At 39.9% G+C, this 15,101-nt stretch overlaps 1 protein-coding gene across 1 annotated transcript; it reads left to right on the top strand.

Moving 5' to 3' along the window:
- Window positions 1-154: 154 nt before the first annotated feature.
- On the top strand, window positions 155-13,801 carry LOC308083134 (urokinase plasminogen activator surface receptor-like). The gene is made up of 5 exons (XM_080425292.1): window positions 155-293; window positions 10,053-10,169; window positions 10,284-10,436; window positions 11,637-11,762; window positions 13,130-13,801. The coding sequence occupies exons 1-5, from the start codon at window positions 248-250 to the stop codon at window positions 13,525-13,527; spliced, it is 840 nt and encodes a 279-aa protein (XP_080281418.1). The 5' UTR covers window positions 155-247; the 3' UTR covers window positions 13,528-13,801.
- The last annotated feature ends 1,300 nt before the right edge of the window (window positions 13,802-15,101 follow it).

The following is a 15,101-nucleotide window of genomic DNA, read 5'->3' as shown; positions in this document are numbered from 1 at the left end:
ATACTCCACTAAAGCAAAAATACCTAAAAAATTTACTTAAGTACAGAACTTGAATAAATGTACTTAGTTACTTTACACCACTGGTGACATGAGTGGGACGACATGGTCCATCCGCCCGCCTTTTTTCTCTCCTCAAGCATTCAAGCATCTGTTGTTCAAGTATCCAGCAGATGTGGAACGCTCTGTGGTACGATCATTAAGAAGCTGTAACTCTGCTCAGCCTGTCATTTGAACCTCTCTGTCCAACATGCATCCGATCATACTCATCCTTGGGATTCTGCTTTTCACAAAAGGTAAGTCTTTTTTTTTGTATTAACATTTCTGTCTTTTGGTCATTTGTTTTGTTTTTTTGTTTTTTTCTGTCTTTCACAACACTTTATTATCCTTTGAGAAATGTAATAATGATAATGTGAATGAAAGGCAAAATGTTGAGGTAATTTCAGTGTGACAGTGAAATCCACACACATTCAACCTAGATGATCTACACATATTACACTCCATGTCTGTCTGTCTGTCTGTCTGTCTGTCTGTCCTACATCGACAACATAAGTATAGGCTTTATTCACAAAATGTGAACGGAACAGAATGTCAACAGAATGCTGTTGCTATAAGTTAGAGAATAGTAAATATAACAAAGACAAATTGTAGGGGGAAAAAGTTGTATGAAATTTTTCAAATATCCAATGTATTTGAATATAGGTTTAAAGTGCTTTAGTCGTTTTCTTTTGGGCTTGTTTTCACAAACATGGTTGCTTATTTCTTGTAAAATCTGGCAACGCTGTCTGATACACACTGCGGCTGCACACACAGACACAGACACTCGCTCTGGCTCTCTCAGTCTCTCTCTCTCTCTCTCTGTGCAATTCCTCTCCTATAAACACAGCCCCCACCCCCCCCCCCCCCTCGAGCACGCTTGCTCACTCTCTCATTTTGTTTTATAATGTTTAACTTAATGGACGGTAATATACTAATATTGCGGTATAGGGACTGTTTGTTGTGGCGAGGTCCAGCGAAACTCCCCTACAGCCACGGTGACTGTAATGTTCTCTCATTGGCTGTGGGGCAGATCTGCTCGCAAAGTGGTCTCAGCTCCTTTCATACTGTATGATATTGTCTGATGTCCAGTCTGCGACAGAGAAGAATATCTAACCTGGTAGATATTTGAAAACGGTCGGGAAGCCATCGCCGAGCGTAATTATCGTGGCCGTATCCTCTCGCAGAGCCTTTCACACACAGCGACCAAAACATCGCCGATCACAGCCCGATCTGCGTCAGATCGGGAGGTTTTGTCGGCGAGCGCCAAAAAACGTCCCCGATAGCATAATCGGACCAAATATCCTGCAGTGTGCCTTAGGTCTCAAATCAGGCTGTTACTACGTAACTTCAGTGGTCAGGTTCTGGTAATAACTAGAGAGGAGTCAAGAATCATTCTAAGCTTGGTTTATTAGGACAGGCCTGTCAGGGTTAGTAAAAATGTTAATCTCTCTCTCAAGTGAGACATGCTTTAGATATACAAGTCACTTCCACAAGCTCCTCCTTCCTACACATCTGTTATCCATTAAACAGAACAAACACTCATTAAGAACAAAACACAGAGCATTTCATTGTGGTCACTCTTGACCCTTTAAATTAACCTTTACCAGGGTCTAAGTCAAATTAACATTCCATGGAATTAGCTGGACACTGATCCACTTCACCTAGACAACTAGACATTGTCTCAGGCACATCTTCATTATACTTCACAGAGAAGGAATAAAGCTTTAAACTATATAATTGCAATCAAATATACTATCAGTTAATAATACATACTAACAATCCCCACTTTTTTTTTTTTTTTTTTTTTCCCGGTCACTCCCTTTCTTTTGTGAAGAGTGACGTTAGCCAATCAAAACTAGTACATTAAGCAATCGTAGCAGTAGGGATAAAACAAATGACAGTTTAATACTGTCGAACAAATTTCAATTTAAACAAGTAGTATAATAAAAAGGATATATGTCATGACAACAAACTTAACACAGTAAACTGTACATGATATAGTGATGAAATGGTAACCAACATCCAGGTGAAGGCGAAAAAACCTATGTAAACCGTTTGTGTTTATATCATACTTAGGAAAAATTCCCCCACGATCCCCTAAAAATCCAACCAACCAACCTAGGGCGACCATTACAAAAACCTGGATTAATTTGTAGTTAACAACACACCACATCATAATATCAATAACATTAATATACCATTTTAAGTATAAAAAAAATACAGTTCCCAACTACATTGATATTTATTTTGGCATAACTATTCAGTTATGTTTCTGTCAATATACTTTTCACACTTGGACCAATGTTCACTTAAAATCAAACAAAACAGTGAGAGATCCCAGCCAAAAAGAACAAAAGTTAGGAAGGACACCAGACCAGCCACGCAATGGGCCGACGAATCCAGTTCCTTCCCCTCACCTATCAAAACACAGAAATGTACCCTAACCAAAATAAGAAACGAAAACTGGACTACCAGTAACCTCTCACCAAGATAGAGACAGAGGTAGGAAGAGAGAGCAGAAATAGACAGATAGGCAGATAGATAGAGACACAGAGAGAAATAGAGCCTATATTAATGGCCAAGTGTGTGTGACTACATCTCATTGTGTGCAGAGACCACCTCATGGTGTTTGACCCCCATCAGGGATCAGGGGTTAATCTGGGTCTTGCCCATTCTTCCTCTTTCATCCTATTGTTTCAACATCCTATTGGAAGTCCACCAAGGGTCAGTCAGGTCCACATCTGGGGACTGTTTCCCTGCCGGGTCTCAGTTTCTGCAACTGCGTCCTCCTCTCCATCTTCGCCAACCCTATGTAAGAAATGAAAGAAAAGATCTTAGAACATATTCTCTATTATTGAGGAATCAGAAGATGTCATTATCAAGAGATTTTTTTTTTTAGCTGGAACCACATGTACCGCCAGTAACTATAACATCAGACATTGGGGCTTGTACCATAGTAAAGTTAGCAACAGAGGAGATAGATTTCATGACAAACATACGTAAAAGTGGAATACAACAACACTGTATAGCAATAGTGAAATTGCCTATACCTTCGCTTTCTGAAGGTAACTATGTCCATTAGTCTTACCCATATGAAAATTATTCTGTGTTATAATTGGTCTCGGTCTTACCTGTTCTGTTGATTGCACGCCTACCGTAGAATGTGATAATATATTGATAAGCCACCATACACAAAGTTGGAAGTCCATCAGGTCCCGTCAGTGGCCTAGCCATGAAAGGAAAAACTTCCTCTGTGGAATAAGGGATCAAAGAACAGGCATAACAAGAGTGGGGCGTAATTTTTCTAACTTTGTTCCATAGCCTTATACCAGAAATTCAAAGCAAATGGATGATTCGAATACTTCTAAGTCTAGGAACAGTTGCTCTGGATTATCTTCTATCATAAGGTGTAGTATTAGTGTTATCTGTGATCATGATGAGGCCTTCCCCAGACTGCTTAAGCTCGGTAGGGGTGCTGCCCTTTGACCTTAAGTGCAGTCCGTGTTGACAGAAGAGCATGGACGGGTGGTCCGTCACCAGGACTAAATGAATGCAGCGGTTGATCCCCTGGACTGGGCAGAGACTCGAGAACCTGTTGATAATACTCAGAAACACAGACAAACAAACTAAATAAGAAAAAAGATTGCGCATTAACAACATGATTTCTCAGTGGAGTGCTAGACCCAAAATCCAGTATACATCACAAGTAGGAACTAGGAAGAATCCCAAAAAGGCAGCTCATTATGAAACTGGCCTCCCGAATACTCTGAGGTCATTGGTATGGATACATCATTAAACTGACCTCCTGCATACTGAGGGATCAGTTGTGGAGCCTGTAATTTAGATTTAACTGTTGGAAATAATCCTACAGCATCTAGTTCTCTAAGTTTCTTCAACAGGTCTACTGGTGATAATGAATGCACATTTGGGGCAGACAATTTCAGGGTGTGCGCTGAGGATTCATCCATGCCATTCAATATCATAGAGGCAAAGAATGCATCTGCTTCCTCATTTAATTCCAATTTTGCTTGCTCACGCCAGCACTTCTGGAATCTATTTGCAAAATCACACATGGACTCACCAGGTTTACGTTTACAGTTCAGCACATGTGTAATGTCCTTTCCCAATGCGGCATGCTCTTTTAGGAATGCCTCCATCTCTCCCACGTGGGTGTCTCTATGATCTGGGTCTAACCATGGGTATTTGTCTGTAAGCTTAGGGTCCTTAGTGTCTATAGGCCCATCATACTTGACTTTAAGAGTAGGACACTTTTCAATCAATGTGTCAAGTTTAATGTTTGGCATCAGTGTGGTAAGGATATAGCGCAAATCCCTGCCAGACATAGAACCATGCATCAATAGACTCTTATACCAATTAAGAAATCTAACATGATTCTCAAACACTTTAGGAGCATCATCCGTGATTTTAGACAGCTCAGCCAGTGACAATGGTTTTTCCATCACCTTCCCGTCAAATACTATCAACGGGGCATTCAGGTTCTTATCTGCATCAACTACTAATGTATTTTGTTGTTGTGCACTCTCTTGTTCACGAGCAAATTGCATTATTAACTTATGCAATGCCCTGACAGAAACATCATCAATTAAGGCACTTATGCCTATGGTATGTTTCTTGTCATAATCCTTGCCAAAGGTAATCTGCAGTGTCTTGTCCTGTTCATACTGTTTGACTGCATTTTGAAATGCGGACAGCATAGCCTCGATTGGGCCATATGACATGGTATCCATGTCCTTGCCATTATTAGCTAATGTCACAATTTTCTTGAACTCAGAAGCCATAGCTTCCTTCAACCAGGTTAATTGACGAGAAAGCACGAGATTACTGTCTCCCGTGGTACGCCTGTCTATGTCCTCAAAAGCCTTAACACATTTGTTCATCCAGTTAAGAAGACATGCCTGCCTTCTATGTAAATGAGGTGTAGGCAGAGAGTCGATCATCGGAAAAATAATCAAAGCCTTTATCTGAGGAGCATGATACTGGTTACTAGTATCATGATCAGAGCCATGGGCTCGAGAACAGGAAAACATTACATCGTTTTCATCCTTGTTGTCCTGCTTTGTGTATTTAGGAGGTGCATCAGACAATGACTGCAAGGCTGGATAGCAGGATTGGGTCTTTATTTTACCCTTAGAAGGCTTGCTATCAGCAGGACTCACACTAGTATCAATCAAAGCCAAATTGGTAATTGCGGATGACTTTTGTCTCCTTGAATCTTTGGGTAGGCCAAATGCTGGCCATTGTGGACTGATTTGTTCCCATGCCTTGAAGCAAGTGGTCATGTACTCAAAATCCCATGCAGAATTTGCAACCAATTTTCTTGTGACAAGATAAGAGCGTATCAGATCCATCTTATCTTTGTCAAAACTTCCATCACTGGAATATCTATTATCTGTCCATTCTGATAATAGTGTTAAGTAAGGCTCAACATAGAAAATCCCCAATTTGGATAACATCCACTCACGTGGTGTCATCTTTTGAGGCAATTTATTAGGCACTTGCTTCAAATGTGGGTTAGTCAGCAATAGCTTTTTAACAGCTTTGCGCTCTTTCTTAGGCAAATCATCTTCAGATTTGTATCTGATCCCATTGTTACATGTCTGTACATCTTTACCAGAATTACCCCCCATGTTACCTTTTTTTTTTTTTTTTTCTTTTAGAAAAACACAGTTATGATAAGAATTAGTAAAACATGCAGTAACAAGCAGTAGAAGGACTCCCTCCCCTATAACTAACAAACCTCGTCAACAATCATAAACCACCTGGGCAATGAGCACTTGGAGATGCTGCAGACATTAACTCCAATCAAAGAACAACAATGACCCATACAACACAAAAAAGCGCGGTAAATCCATCGTCACATACCATATCCAGTAGCTATACGTGCCACCTACTTAGATCAGTAAATATCAACTAACATGATACCAGCCACTAACACAGCGGTGTGCCAAACCAATCTTGTCACCTACAGTATCCAGTATATCAAGGCCACCTACTGCGATAAGTAAATAACTCAAGTATACAAGCCACCTAATTAGACATGTGTCATGCCCTCGAGCTGCAACGCCATATACGCCAGCTTAAAATAAACTGCCACACAGTTTAAGAAAAAATGAATAGACTGCATCACAAAGTAAACAAAAGTATAGGAGAAATAGACGTGTCGACTGACAACCTGACGCGTACTCGCCTGACACAAGAAGGCAACACCGAATCTAATCATACCATAATAATGCCCAAAATAATGAAACAACCTAAAACATTAGTACAGCCAACACAGAGATTCAGACCCTGTGTGCCAACACATTCAACTGCCCTAAAACAGTCAAGATACCCTTGCCCCACATAGGAACACAGCCTGGGTCAGAGGCACAAACACATTAACACAAGCTCATTGACCAAGTGGAGAATAACATTGCAAGAACAAAACAACCAAGAACCAACAACCAGTCACTTCACCAAAAAAGGAGAAATGAAGACCACCATCCAATTAAACAAAACACAGGTTACCAAACAGTGAGAGATGACAAAGGCAAGCAGAAAAAGCATAATATAACACCAACACACATTCTGCTTACCTGGTCAAACTGCAACACCGCACCAACGTGACGCCAATTGTTACTACGTAACTTCAGTGGTCAGGTTCTGGTAATAACTAGAGAGGAGTCAAGAATCATTCTAAGCTTGGTTTATTAGGACAGGCCTGTCAGGGTTAGTAAAAATGTTAATCTCTCTCTCAAGTGAGACATGCTTTAGATATACAAGTCACTTCCACAAGCTCCTCCTTCCTACACATCTGTTATCCATTAAACAGAACAAACACTCATTAAGAACAAAACACAGAGCATTTCATTGTGGTCACTCTTGACCCTTTAAATTAACCTTTACCAGGGTCTAAGTCAAATTAACATTCCATGGAATTAGCTGGACACTGATCCACTTCACCTAGACAACTAGACATTGTCTCAGGCACATCTTCATTATACTTCACAGAGAAGGAATAAAGCTTTAAACTATATAATTGCAATCAAATATACTATCAGTTAATAATACATACTAACACAGGCCCTGTCAGTCCTTATGTGTGTTCATCTCAGGTATTTCTAGACTTTATACTTATTTTAAGATACTACACAGGTCCATTTGGTTACATTTGTAACTTGTCAGAGTTAAATTGACTGATTAAAATGTTTCCAGTGTAGATTAGGGGCCCAGAAACAAAACCTATACGCAACTGGGGTCCTTGAAGTTTGAGAAACACTAAGCTACACACTCGAGGTAACCTGACTCTACCAGGTGGAAGAAGCTTGCTTCACACACTTATAGTTTCACAGCCTGTGATCTCAATACCGCCCCATCAGGCGGAGTCAGGTTACACTCGAGGGGCTCAAGGCACGGAAAACTTGAGGGGCGTTTTTTTCAGTGCCAGTGAACCACAGTCTGTTGTTGAGAGGAGAGGAGAGGAGAGGAGAGGAGAGGAGAGGAGAGGAGAGGAGAGGAGAGCTGAGAGAGACTTTGAAATAGAACAGATCAGTAAGAAATGTGTGATATGACTTCATTTATTTTCCTGTAGCGATTATTTCATCTCGGTCGCAATCATTCAAAGTTAGTGTTCATTCATGCGAAGTCAATGAATGAAGTCAATTCATTCATTGACTTCAATGCATTCCATTAAACTTTCATCAAGCAAAGAATTCTCCATCTGCATCTATTTATAGCGTTTACATAGTTGTATGTTTTCAAAGTGGGGTCCGGGGACCACCAGGGGTCCTTGAGCGGGTTCCATGGTGTCCCCAGCAAAATGTTTAATTTCACTAGAAGTCACTAGAAGCCCAGTGAGAGAAAGGCAATTCAAGGCAAGTTTGTATAGTACATACATAACAAGGCAATTCAATGTGTTTTATATAAAACATTAAGCAAAGAAAACACATTATAAAAGGACATTTGAATTTGTTAAAAAAAAAAAGATGCCCTGATCTCAAAGGCAGTGCTCTGGGCACACTAATGCTTTGAAATACCACGTAGACACATTTAAAATAAAATACATCATTTCAATAAATAAAAATATGAACCCTGCAGTTTTCTGAGGAGAATGGAGAAAGACACTTTCAATCTTCAAGCCTGTCGACTAAAAGCCCAGTCCACACCTACAGTACGCAACTAGTTACTGTACGTACTGTATGTAGGCAGTGGTGTTAACTAAGTACATTTACTCAGGTACTTAAGTAACATTTTGAGATACATTTACTTTGCTGCGCACTGTAAAAAAAAAAAAAGTTGGGAAAACGTACAATTTTAATGCAACAAACTTCAGGAAACGTTTAAGTTAGACAATCAAACTTACATTTTTAGGTTTTGCTTGAGTTTGTTCAACTTTCAATTCTCAGTTGGCTATTTCCAATATCCAATATTTTTACTTCTACTCCACTACATCTCAGAGGCAAATGTTGTACTTTTACTCCTCTACAATTATTTGAAAACTTTAGTTACTAGTTACTTTGTTGATTATAAAACATACATTAACCACTTCAGCCCTATTTTATACCTAGGATATTTGAAAATAGCCGATCAAGCTCGCGTTGTGAGCTTGTAGATCTGCTATTTTCAAAAAAAATTACGTTTAGTACTTTAAGTACATTTTGATACCAATACTTTCGTACTTTTACTCAAGTAACATTTGAATTCCGGACTTTTACTTGTAGCAAAGTACTTCTATATTGCAGTATTGATACTTTTACATTTGAGTACTTTTTCCACCACTGTACGTAGGTGTGGTGTAATCGAAGGCAGCTTACCTGGACCGCCACATCAATTATTAGCGTGTGTTAACTCATTCTCTGCCAGGTATTAATTCATTAATTCATACGCCGTTTTTTACCTTATTTTGACGATCCACAGAGAGCCATGGAAGCCACCATGTGGCCACGGATGTAAACAAAGGCTGTCTGGGGGGAGGGGCAGGGTCTTGTCTATCCACCGGCACAAAAACATTGTAACCGCGACCGTCCGTTCTGTTGTTATCGGCAGTTGAATAAGGCTTGTTTTCACCAAAAGAAGAAATCCGAGCTAGAGGTCTTTTTCTCATAGACTGTATAAAATGAATGGAATGAATTGGTTTCTACAGCCCGAAATAAAGCCGATTGTTCAGCTGTGTGCAATCCACCATCTTTCAATATCGCGTCATATCCTTTGCAACCGGAAATTCATGCTATTGGTTGGGTAGCTTGTCAATCAAGAGCAGGGGCGGGGAATGAATGCTATTGGTTGTGTAGCTTATCAATCAAATCATCCCGCCCCTCCTAGAGCATAACCTACTTTATCGTCAATTTTAAAATAAATGGGACCATAGTTTACCAAAACGCATGTCATGATGATTGAAAGAAGACTTTAAACTAGCGACTGGAAGCATATAGTATTTATGACAATTTTTATTAAGGTAAGAAAATCTAGTCTAAAGGTTTGTCAAAAACCCACCCGCTTTCATTGAGATAAATTCTTTCCGACACCAGCAGGGGTAAAACAGCGAAACTACAGGCCATTCATATGAACTGTCTCTTCCGTATTGGTGTCAGTGTAAAAATCTCAGGCTGGCCCCTTGGTTTTTCGACGTCTCATAAAATGGGAGTGGACGGAGAGTTTTGGGGATGACGTCATTTCTGCTTCTATGATTCTCTCGCAGTGAAGGGATCATTCATAGGTTTACAAAAAAAAAAGAAAAAAAATATTGTAGGGAATGTGTTAATAACAGTGAAGTGATAAACTTCAAATAACATTTACTGTCGGCAAAGAAAAATGTGTGATTTCACTAAACTATCCACGGAATAAACATATAGAAGTGATTGAGGGGAGTTTTACTTCACAGTGAGGCTGGTGTGACAAGTCAACTGGTTTGTTAAAGTTAAACTAACACACTGCTCCTAATACACATGCACGATGGAAATGTGTTTCATGTTTACAGCAGTCTTCATTTGTAATCTGTCTTCTAACTGTCGTTTTAGGATATGCCTTGAAATGTTACAACTGCATCCCAACAGGTAAACTAGACTGCGCTAAACCACTGCCGGAGGAATGTGGATCCAAGAAATGTGGTGCATGGACACTCAGGACATATCGGGGTATGTGACAGAGGTATAACCTAGTAAAACTATCATCACAGTTACTTTCTAGTGCGACTAAGATGTTATTTGACAGAGACTAATATCTTGTTTGTTTGTTTGTTTGTTTTTTAGATCCAAATAGGTACTCAAACATAAATAATAAGAGTTGCCTGGCAGACGACAAGCCATGTGTTAATGGCTCAGTGCATTATAAAGGTGAAGCTGTAGGTGTAATTGGATTCTTCCACTGTTGCACCACCAACCTCTGCAATGAACAGTTCAAACGTAAGTAACTGCATTATAACGATAGTCATGTTTTTACAACAAACAGTGACATTTGTAGCATCTATGCATTTAAAGGACAAGACCACTTTGGTAGAGGTTTGGGTTGTGTAGTTACCTTGGTTGTGTAACTGTTGATGTACAGTAACTCCAAAGGTGGACAACAAATCAAAAATAATTGCTCCATTGATTCGAAATTGATCATTATAAATATACCCCTCATTGACTTACATTGTACGGCGAAACAGCTCTCAAAGTCACTCTTTTAGCACATAATTGAACGTAAACAAAGCTGATTCAGATAATATAGAACATCACCAAACACAGTACTGTTTGTTTTTTAATAAAAATGTCAACTTCCTGTTGATTTTACTGTTTGAAGATCCGGATCCGGATCCTCAAATCCAGTCTGGGTTTTCTTCCTAATAAAAATAGCGAAATCAACAGGAAGTTTTTATTTAAAAAACAAACAGTACTGGGTTTGGTGATGTTCTATATTATCTGAATCAACGTTGTTTACGTTCGTTATGTGCTAAAATAGTGACTTTGAGAGCTGTTTCACCGTACAATGTCAATGAGGAGTATGTTTATAATGATCAATTTCTAATCAATGGAGCAATCCCTTGTATAACGCACTGACTTTTTTTTCTGTCTTTTTTTTATTGTGCTCCTTTTTCTCTAAGCACCTTAACGTCCATTGTCTATCATGCACAGTATAACATGCACAGTATACAATACATTGCTGCTATGCTCAGGCACCTTAGTTTAGTTTTTAGTTTTTTATTATCTCAGGTAATTTGTAAATATGTAGATAACTTGTCTGGCCTTCTGTTGCTCTCTTGTTTTGATCTCCTTCCCACTTGCCCCCCACCCCTCTTCTTCTCCCCCCCCCCCCCCTCTTCTTTCTATGGAAACTAACGTTGCGATGGGAACGATGTACAAAAAAGAATTTCACCCACGTTTTTTACCTTGTAAACCTGTGATGTGACAATAAAACTGATTCTGATTCTGATTCTGAATTATTTTTTGATTTCTTGTCCACCTTTGGTGTTACATCATGGCAAGGTAATTACTCAACCCAAACCTCTACCAAAGTGGTCTTGCCCTTTAAGTGAAATTATTTGGGCTCTGCGTTGTTTAGAGGCCCCTCAATGTGTGATTCAAATTCGCGTATATCGTACATGATTTCTGTTTACCTTACAGATCCTAGAAAACATACTGACAATGGAAAGATTAGGTGCAACTCTTGCGAAGGTAATGCAACCTTCGGTTGTACTCCCTCCGTTCTACAATGTTCTGGTGATGAGGATCGCTGCTTCAAAGGAAAAGGTAATAAGCTGGTGAATTCATACAACTGCCTCACATTATTTAACATTCCTCAGCTCAGAGGAATGTTCGTTAACACTGTCTATGAAGCCCATGTCTACTGTGTAATGCCTTATAAACATAAAATAATCTGATACATTATAATATGCTCATAACAATGTACAATTGTTGTAGTTAGTACTCATTTTATAATACTAGATTTGCAGGGCCCTACGCAGCCTCTAAATCCAGCCCTATATTGCGCTGATCAGAGCAATGGTCACTGAGTTATGGCCATTTGAAGTGTTAAACAATGACGTCCACCGTCCGCCCAATAGAGCATCGCAGTTCCCGCCCACTTCCTGGTTCCACTTCAAAAAACTCAATGCATTTTTCCCATTGACATTTCCAAAAATATTTATATCAATTAATTTAACCATGACCATAAAACATTTTTTTCTGTGATTTTATTTATTTTATATTTAATTATATGATATACTATATTTAATAAATACCCTTTGTTTTGCCGTTTTCAAAAAAGTTTTTTCACAGATTCAAACGTTTTATGGTCATGATTCACCAGGACCCTGGATGGCTTGATTCTAGGCTTAAATTAATTGATATAAATATTTTTGAAAATGTCAATGGGAAAAATGCATTGAGTATTTTGCAGTGGAACCCGGAAGGGGCGGGAACTGCGATGCTCTATAGTCAATTTTAGTATAGGATAATTCAGGAAGCCTGGGAAATCCTGGAAGTGTCGCAGTGACCAGAGCCCAGGCCAGCGGTGCAACTTTGATGATGGAGAGGGCCACTATATTTCCACACTCACTCCAGAGGGCCACATTGTATATACTGTCTCTCCTTTTTTTGCCATTCTATGTTATACAAAAGTAGCAAAAATAGCCGATCTAGAAGCTCAAAACGTGTCGCAGTGCGACGTGTTTTGAGCTTGTAGATCTGCTATTTTAGCTATTTTTGAATTGGCACCCAGATTTTTTTGTTTTGTTTTTTTAATTGGAAAAGTAAATTTTCAAATGCATTTAGTTATACTTATGTTAACTTAATAACTTTATGAACTTAAATACAAATACATTGGACATAAAAAAAGACAATATAATGTTAATTCTAGTCATTAAGCTGCTAATATAGAGTAGACTGAAGTGATTAAAGCGGGTCATGTTTGCATGTTTGGAATTGTAACAGCTAAAATCAATACTATATCAGTATTCTGTGTGTGTGTGTGTGTGTGTGTGTGTGTGTGTGTGTGTGTGTGTGTGTGTGTGTGTGTGTGTGTGTGTGTGTGTGTGTGTGTGTGTGTGTGTGTGTGTGAGTAATTTTTTTGTAGTATTAAGTTATTGATTTGTTGTTGTTGTTCTTTTTTCCCACAGGGACAAACAAAGGCAAGGAGTTCACCATATCGGGCTGCGCCTCAAATAGCACGTGTAATAAGACATTCATATTCTCAGAAGAAATACAAATGAAAGTAGAATACTGCTGTAAAGGGAACTTGTGCAAGGCAGATGATGGAGTTAAAAGTGCTAAAAGGACTGCTGATAGACCTACAAGCACTACCTTTTGCCCTGTAATCACAGGTCCGGACAGGACTCACAGGACTGGCGCTCAAAAAGCTATAAGCACTCCTGTTAGTGCTACAAGTTCTACAAGCACTGCCGTTATTGCTAAAGATAATGTTAATGTTAAACATGTTCCAGGCAGGGCCACAAGCAGTGCCGTTAACCTCTTGTTCCTGGTAGCTCCAGTGGTCTGTGTTGCACTGTTCAACTGAAGTGAGCCTCACTGATGCAGTTTGATAAACTGCAGTTATAGAACCTTTGACCTCTGAATATTGTTCATCCATCCATCCATCTATCCATCCATCCATCCATCCATCCATCCATCCATCCATCCATCCATCTTAGGGCGGACATATCTGGTCCCATGCAGGTTCAATTCCCGGTGCAGGTTATTAGCCGAGGTGTCCATGAGCAAGACACTTAAAGCCCTAACTGCTGCTATATGATCACCTGATCAGCCGTCAGCTGGGTGAAGCTGAAACTGCGGGACTAATAATAAAGTCTAAGAAGCTGAAAACGGAATTTCGCCTGCAGGATTAATCAGGTCTCCCCCTCCCATATAGATCATCCATCCATCTATCTATTTATCTACCCACCCATCCATGTGGGACCAACAAATGCGACCAGTTCACAGTTTGTCGTACAAACTTTATTTGTCCCGCAGCTTCCTCGTGTCATGGTGTGGTGTTACTAAGTACAATACCTTTGAGTGCAATACAAATGAAGAGCAATGACACCGTGTCAGGTTTAATTCTGCCTGTGCTGTTCTGTGCTCCAGAGAGTTCGGTCAAAAGAGTCCCTGTGACTGAGCACCTATACTGTACATAGGGCATAGCAGTGGCTGCCATTTTCTGGTTCCACTCCAAAATAGTCAATGCATTTTTCCCATTAACATTTCCAAAAATATTTATACCAATTAATTTAAGCCTGGAATCAAGCCATCCAGGGTCCTGGTGAATCATGACCAGAAAACATTTATTTCGGGAGGCACGGTGGCGCAGTCGGTAGCGCTGTCGCCTCCCAGCTAGAAGGTCCTGGGTTTGATTCCCGCCGGGGACGCTGTGGGCACTGGGGGCGTGTCTTCTCCTCCGCGTCATCAGCGCCCATACCCTAGGTGGGGTTGGCGAAAGGGCCCACTCTGTGTGGAGTTTGCATGTTCTCCCCGTGTCTCCTAGGGTAGTTAATACCCTCACAAAAACATGTAGTAATCCTGGTCACTATACCGCCTCCCCCATGACAGCCGGGGCGCCTGATGGAGGGGAAGGGAACTGGTTGGAATAACGTGTTCCTTCCACGAGCTACGTCCAACCAGGGAAACTCCCCCCTGTCAGGTGACAAGAAGGTCAGTTGGCTCTCATGCCTGAAGGAAGCATGAGCTCGGCCCTGGCCTCCCTACTGTGGGGGACTGGTGTAGTGCTGGTGTAGGGCTGGTATAGCGCCCAGGATCACTTAGGAAATTGGCACCGGGTGAAAAAAATGGGTTACAAAAATCGCGGGATAAAAAAAAGAAAAAAAAAAAGAAAAAATGTATTTCTGTGATTTTTATTTTATTTTATTTTTAATTATATGATATACTATGTTTAATAAATACCCTTTGTTTTGCCGTTTTCAGAAAAAAATAAAATAATCACAGCATCAAACAATTTATGGTCATGATTCACCAGGACCCTGGATGGCTTGATTCTAGGCTTTAAATAATTGATATAAATATTTTTGGAAATGTCAATGGGAAAAATGCATTGAAAAACGCCACTGCTGTGCCCTATAGTTCCGGGCTGGACCCTGA

The sequence above is a fragment of the Gymnoscopelus braueri genome (genome assembly GCF_963280865.1).
Source record: "Gymnoscopelus braueri genome assembly, chromosome: 4".
Classification (NCBI taxonomy): domain Eukaryota; kingdom Metazoa; phylum Chordata; class Actinopteri; order Myctophiformes; family Myctophidae; genus Gymnoscopelus; species Gymnoscopelus braueri.
Note: the sequence above shows the minus strand (reverse complement) of the source record. Positions and strands in the feature narration are given on the sequence as shown.

Excerpts from the sequence above, each read along its gene's own strand:
- LOC308083134 (XM_080425292.1), top strand. The coding sequence starts at position 248 with ATGCATCCGATCATACTCATCCTTGGGATTCTGCTTTTCACAAAAG. Across the intron at positions 294-10,052 it reads GATTCTGCTTTTCACAAAAG|GATATGCCTTGAAATGTTAC; the intron begins GTAAGTCTTTTT and ends CTGTCGTTTTAG. Across the intron at positions 10,437-11,636 it reads CTGCAATGAACAGTTCAAAC|ATCCTAGAAAACATACTGAC; the intron begins GTAAGTAACTGC and ends TTTACCTTACAG.